Below are 6397 nucleotides of genomic sequence, written 5' to 3'. Positions count from 1 at the left end.
GTGTAGCACATCTATCTGACCCCAGTGTAGCACATCTATCTGACCCCAGTGTAGCACATCCCACTGACCCCAGTGTAGCACATCTCTCTGACCCCAGTCTAGCACATCTGAACCTAGTGTAGCACATCTCTCAGACCCACTGTAGTACATCTATCAGACCCGGTGTACCACATCTGACCCCTGTCTTGCATGTCTCTCGAACCCTAGTGCGGCACATCTCTGAGGACACGTTCCCTGCCACTTTCATTAAGGATGGAATAGTGTGACAATTCAGATTCAATTTATTAACACTGTTCACACACTGAAACTGACGATGAAGACATGGGACCAGTTTAGTCGTCGGTGAAACCTGCGACTTCATTATTACGATGTGTTTATTTTGTCCTTGCAAATTTGTATCGGCAATAATGTGGAATATCTTTTCACTTTACTCGATGTGTGAATACCTCCAAGGACCCGAGTTGTCACCGTCTCATATCTGTGTCAGAGTGGGGCACATCAATGTCACCAATACATATTAGCCTTTGGGTATGGTTTTATGTGACAGTGATGTATGCCACTTTGAGTTCGACCTTCCCCGGTACCAACATATTTTTACTATCTAGGAATTGCAACAATTTGAAAAGGTTTGGGCATTCTGACCAGACCAAAACTGGCCTGCAGAGAGTATCTGTCCACATCTGCTGGCTTTTGCAGACGATATTTTTGCAGCGTTCCAGTTATTAGCAGGAATACCTCCATTCTCGCCAGGAACTCCCCCAAACACCTCCGACGCCCTATTGAGAACGGCAGGAACTCCTCCAACAGCGATCGCCTGATTTGGCCAGACTCGTCCAGGAACCTCTCTGGTCTGAACACCTCCGGGTCGCCCCACACATTCTTGTCCTGGCTCATGGAGTACAGGTTAATGAAGGCAACTGTGCCCTTCTTAATGTGGTAACCTTGTAGCCAGGTGTCCTCCATCGCCAAGTGAGGGATGGCAAGCGGGGAAATGGATGTCAGTCTCATCGACTCGTGGATTACGGCCTCTGTGTATGTCATCTTCCCGCGGTCTGCTAGAGTTGGCTTCCGTTCCGAACCCACCACTTCGTCAATCTCAGCCAGAACCTTGTCCTGGATTTCAGGATGTGCCGCCATCAGCAGTAACGTCCATTCTGTCGTTGTAGCTATTGTCACAAAACCAGCACCAAAGAAGTCGGCGAGTGTCGTCTGAAGAGTCTCCTTGTCGAGATGGCCTTGATTGCTGAGCTGCAGCAGACGATCTGTTACATCGCGGATGTCCGTTTCTTGGAAGGTTTCTTCGTGTTCCTTGATCTTCTTCATTCTCTGAGACTTTGACAAAGACAGAAGGTCTTTAAACTGACGGTACTTGTCCCGCATGATATGTCTAAGCCACGGAAGAGCGTCGAATGGGTTACCCGTTGAAACGAAGTTTGTAAATTTCTTCACATTGAGAATGAATTCAACAAAGTCCTTGTTCTCGCGTACATCTTCTTGTACTCCATAACAAATCTGGTATATGACGCTGCCTGCCGCTATGAATATGTAGTCGTGTGGGTTGAAAGGCTGCTCGTTGTGTTTTTTAAAGGAGTTGTCCACGAAATCAACCTCATCATTGACAATCCTCTCGATTGGGTTCTTCTTAGCATTCGCGAACATGCTCAGCGCCCCCAGGGCGTTGCGTCTATGAGACTTGTAGTTGTCTGTGAACTCGGAGAAGCTGACGCTAGTGCCATTGCTGAAACTGGTAGTGAAGAACTTGGGTCTGCTTGAAAAGATGTCGCCCTTCTCGACCAGAGCTTCTCGGATGGCCTCGCGTCCATTGACCACAATGGCGGGCCAGCTGCCCAGCTTGATGCTGAAGACGTTCCCGTATTTGTGCCACATCTTGGTAAATGTCACGTTTGGCTCCTTGCCAAAGAATGGAAGGGTTCCAAGGACCGGAACGCCCCATGGCCCAGGAGGTGTGTGAGACGGCGTGAGGGACTTCACGACTTTTATGAGGGCCGCTGATACGAGGAACGTCACCACGAAGACCTGCGCTTCCGTGGAAATAAACCCATTGTTGGTAGAGATGTCCATGTCTCTAAAACTAGGAGAACAGTTAGGAATCAACATGGCGCACTCTAATTGGTTTTATTAACGTTACGTTACATTCGTGACGGGGGCACGGGTGGCCCAGTCGTCTAAGGCGCCGCAATTCGCTGTGCAGAGTTGCGTCCCTTGCGCCTTGACAGAAACCTATGATTGTGGGTCGAATCCCGGTTCGCCCCGATTATGTTTCTAGGTTTGTCAACACCATACCCGTGCTCGTGGGTTGCACCGAAGTGGTCAACGTCTGAAACCTGCATCACTTTGGGCTCTCCTCCCACATTAAGTTGACACGCCGTGATATAACTGGAATGCTGTTGAAAGCGGCGTTAGATACAACTCACTCACTACATTCGTGACTAACTCGTCCCATTCAGGGACAGGAGGATGTAGACTCCATATTGGCCTATGAACATGGGAACTACTTTAAAAAAGAACGATAAAACTCTACCCGCGTCTTATAGTAAAGTTGATGTAGGCATTACAGGAGCGCTCGCTTATTCCTGTTGTAAAAGTATTGAACCTCTTTGATATAAATACCAGTATATTCCTTTGTACAACAGTATATTCGGCAAGCCTTTCAACTCATTCATTCTCAGATGTTCATTTATTTTGCAAATTATTATTTTTTAAGTAAGATATCAAAATCAGTTGAAGAAATCTGACAAAAGGAATGTGGTTTCAAGTTCAACAATGCATTTCTCAGACTTGGCAAATTTGACATTGTCTTTTCAATGCTTGAAACGACATTTTTGAAACTCATTTATTTCATGACTAAATCTGTCCTTTCATGGACAGCGTTAACAAATAGTACATGCAATTTATATGATTTTGTTTGTTTGTTGTTTAACGCCGCACTTGGCAATATTCCAGCTATATGACGGCGACCTGTAAAAAATCGAGTCTGGACCAGACAATCCAGTGATTGACATCATGAGCATCGATCTACGAAACTGGGATACGATGACATGCATCAACCAAGTCAGCGAGCCTGACCACCCAATCCCGTTAGTCGCCTCTTACGACAAGTATAGTCGCTGATAACGGCAAGTGCTTTTGGATCTTGCTGTAAACTCATGGAATGAATCACAAGTGGATACCGCGCCCCCTTTTGCCACACATTTAACAAGCCAACTTATCATGGGAATTTGTTCACCACCACCCGAACCCCACCAGCCACCCACGTGCACCCTCCTTGTCTTTTCAATTTCTGGGCCGACTACTGTAGTACTTACTGTAAGAAGCCAGCTCAGCGGATATTTGCCCAGTGTTCCTCCTGAAAACTCGCTCTTAGGATGTAAGTTCGTCCGGCTTCTTCTTCCTGTAGGCTTCTCAGGAAGCCGTGGTCAAACAGCTAATAGCCGACTGCAGGCGAGGTAAACCGCCCAACACGTCTTCAGTTAAGTGAGCACTGATAAAATCATCAACAGCCCAGAGACACCTTGAAACGTTGCATCTCAAACCAAAATTCTGGAGGTAGATGTTTACTGCTCTAAGGCAACCAACTCTGACCGACTGCTGTTGATGGGCTGGATCCCTGCGTCACGGCACCTTATTAATATAGCTGGGTGACGTCATATTGTTACGTTTCATTCAAATGATTAAAAATAATACGCTTAAGATGATAATATAATATAGTGTTGTCTCTTTGGACATTTTGGCATGTCGTGAAAGGTTCAGCCTATAAAATCAGAATGAACACATACGTAAAAAGTTCTCTGACATTATATTCACATAGGTGTTAGTATCTGTGACAGCACGATGACAGCGTGGCACTTTGATGGTTTAACGGTCTTTAGTGGCGTCTTCTTTGTCCTACTGGACTGAACCAAAAACACACTGAGGCTTGTATGCAACGTTGGAGGACCTCTTTGGTATTTATAACATGCGGAATTGTCAAATTCCCTTTTTATGGTTATGAATGAGTGTGTAATTTGTAAGTCGTCGTCAGTCATGTATTGTTAAAACTCCTTTGCTCAGCGGATAGATTGTCGGCCCGAGGAGTGGAAGGTCGGTGGATCGATTCCCTGACTGTAATACCAAAAGACGTATCGCCATAATTTGTTAATAATCTTGAACGCCATGACACCTCATGCACCTTTAGGGGCCAACCATTTGATATTCTGCTGGGGTGGGGGTTTACCTCCCACAAAAATTTACATTATTGCAAGGTGTTATTTCCTTAAAAAAATAAGGCTCATGGTTTTAAATATTAAAAAAATATGTGGTGTTGTAGCTGTAGATGAAATAATATCTAATCTCTATACAAAATCTCTGTTCAAAATCCCAGCCTAGTTATATATCTACATGTATTTTTCATACAAAAAATCGAGGAGGACCGGTGTAGAGGATGAGGGACTTACTGATCAGTGAGTGAGTGAGTTTGGTTTAACGCCGCTTTTAACAATATTCCAGTTATATCGCGGCGTGTCAGCTTAATGTGGGAGGCAAGCCCGAAGTGATGCTGGTCTCAGACGTTTACCACTTCGGTGAAACCCACGAGCACGGGTATGGTGATGACAAACCTAGAAACATAATCGGGGCGAACCGGGATTCGAACCCACAATCATAGGTTTCTGGCGTGCCCAAGGGACGCAACTCTGCACAGCGAATCGCGGCGCCTTAGACGACTGGGCCACCCGTGCCCCCCTTACTGATCAGACGACCCTAAACCGATGTAGAGGACCAAGGACGTCCCGTTCAGACGATCATGGACCGGTGTAGAGGACGAGGGACGCCCAGTTGATACAGTGTGTTATGAACATTAAGGTTTCAGTAAAAGTGTTGAGTAAAAAAATCAGAAATATACCACTTACACGGGCACAGACCGTTACCTCATGTGGTCAAACAGCTAATAACCGACTGGCGGCGAGGAAAACCGCCCAACATGGCGACCTTTGTGCGTCCAGTGTGCGACCATAAAATTTGCCAGGTCGTCGTTGGAGGATCAAAGGAGGTTGCCTAGGTCGTTCCAAGGTGGTACACGGGACGTTCTGACATCGCCATGGTCGCCGTGAATTTTTGAACATGTCAAAACAGTCGCACAAAGGTCGCCGAGGAGGCTGGTTGCTCAAAGGTGGCTCAAATGAGGCAGAAGGGAGGCAATTGCCGTTGTTGCAGAATGAAGGCACAGTGGTCGTCGAATGGTCGTAAAATGTGCGTTCTGTTGCAAGTTTTTCCCGTCCATCTGGACGATGCTTCTGCCTCCCTTGTGCCTCCTTTGGGCGACCAACAGCGTGCATTGAACGATGGCTGTGGCGACCGCGACCACGGCAACCCGAGAGACACCATGGCAATTCTTCTGCCTCTTTCCTGCCTCCTTTGAGCTACCTGTAGTGCCTCCTCAGCCTACCTATATATAGAGGGCTTGTACCTGCAGTGTTCCATTGTTGTTGCAGATGCTGAACAACTCGAGCAGTTACAACTGAACAACTGCTGGAACAGTTACATAGAAACATAATTTTCTGGGTTTAGGCGACCATTTAGAGTCCTGGCCAGTTTTTGATCGCTCAAAGGTGGCACAAATTAGTGGTATTATTTCTCGATTGCAACGTCTGTGCTTTCTGTGTTAACTCGCTACCGTTGTCCGTTGACCGCTACCGTTGACCGTATATATCAAGACGGCCGGTATATAATCGAGTCTGGGCCACGCAAACAGTGGTTGAGCAACCCCGTCAAAGTACGATGTCACACAGCCACACACTGTTAACACCAATAAGCCGGCTATTCGGACTTGAAGAATACCAGAGACGTATTCTGCCCAGGAAACCCTTCGCTCTTCCACACATATTGCCTAGCTCATAAAGTGAGTTATCTCCCTTTCCATTTACTCCGGCGCGAAAGTCAGCCCATTTCCGGGACGTACTTGGCAACAATGGCGTCTGATTATGCGTTACTTGGCGACCGAGAGATAAAGGTCATGAAAGTTACCGAGCTGAAGGCGTATCTTCGCGATCATGGCCAATTTGTCACTGGTAAGAAGTAGCGGCCGCCAAAGACAGATAAATCGCGTTTTGAGAGAGGGCAATAGCCACCGTGAAGAACCATGCTTGTCTAAAAAGGCGTCTAACGGGATCGGGTGACTTGGTTGATGCTTGCTATCCCAATTGCGTTGATCGATGCTCATGATACCAATCACTGGATTGTTTGGTCCAGTCTCAATTATTGAAAAACCGCCGTACGTCATGTGGATGGAACATTGCTCCGTGCGGCGTTAAACAATAAAGCAAAAATATAACCGCCCAAAGTCAACTTTTTTAAGAGGTTGGGTCCAGTAATGTTGCCTAAGCGCCGCAAGTCGCTCTGC

At 46.6% G+C, this 6397-nt stretch overlaps 1 protein-coding gene across 1 annotated transcript; it reads right to left on the bottom strand.

Annotated features, from left to right (window-relative positions):
* Positions 1 to 597: 597 nt before the first annotated feature.
* LOC139472436 (cytochrome P450 1A1-like) lies at positions 598 to 2082 on the bottom strand. The gene has a single exon (XM_071254914.1). The coding sequence runs from the start codon at positions 2080 to 2082 to the stop codon at positions 598 to 600; it is 1485 nt and encodes a 494-aa protein (XP_071111015.1).
* Positions 2083 to 6397: the final 4315 nt, after the last annotated feature.

This window comes from Haliotis cracherodii, unplaced genomic scaffold (genome assembly GCF_022045235.1).
Source record: "Haliotis cracherodii isolate W230 unplaced genomic scaffold, xgHalCrac1.p SCAF_24, whole genome shotgun sequence".
In the NCBI taxonomy this organism is placed as follows: Eukaryota; Metazoa; Mollusca; class Gastropoda; order Lepetellida; family Haliotidae; genus Haliotis; species Haliotis cracherodii.
This window is presented reverse-complemented; position numbering and strand designations above follow the sequence as displayed.

Excerpts from the sequence above, each read along its gene's own strand:
- LOC139472436 (XM_071254914.1), bottom strand. The coding sequence starts at position 2,082 with ATGGACATCTCTACCAACAATGGGTTTATTTCCACGGAAGCGCAGGTC.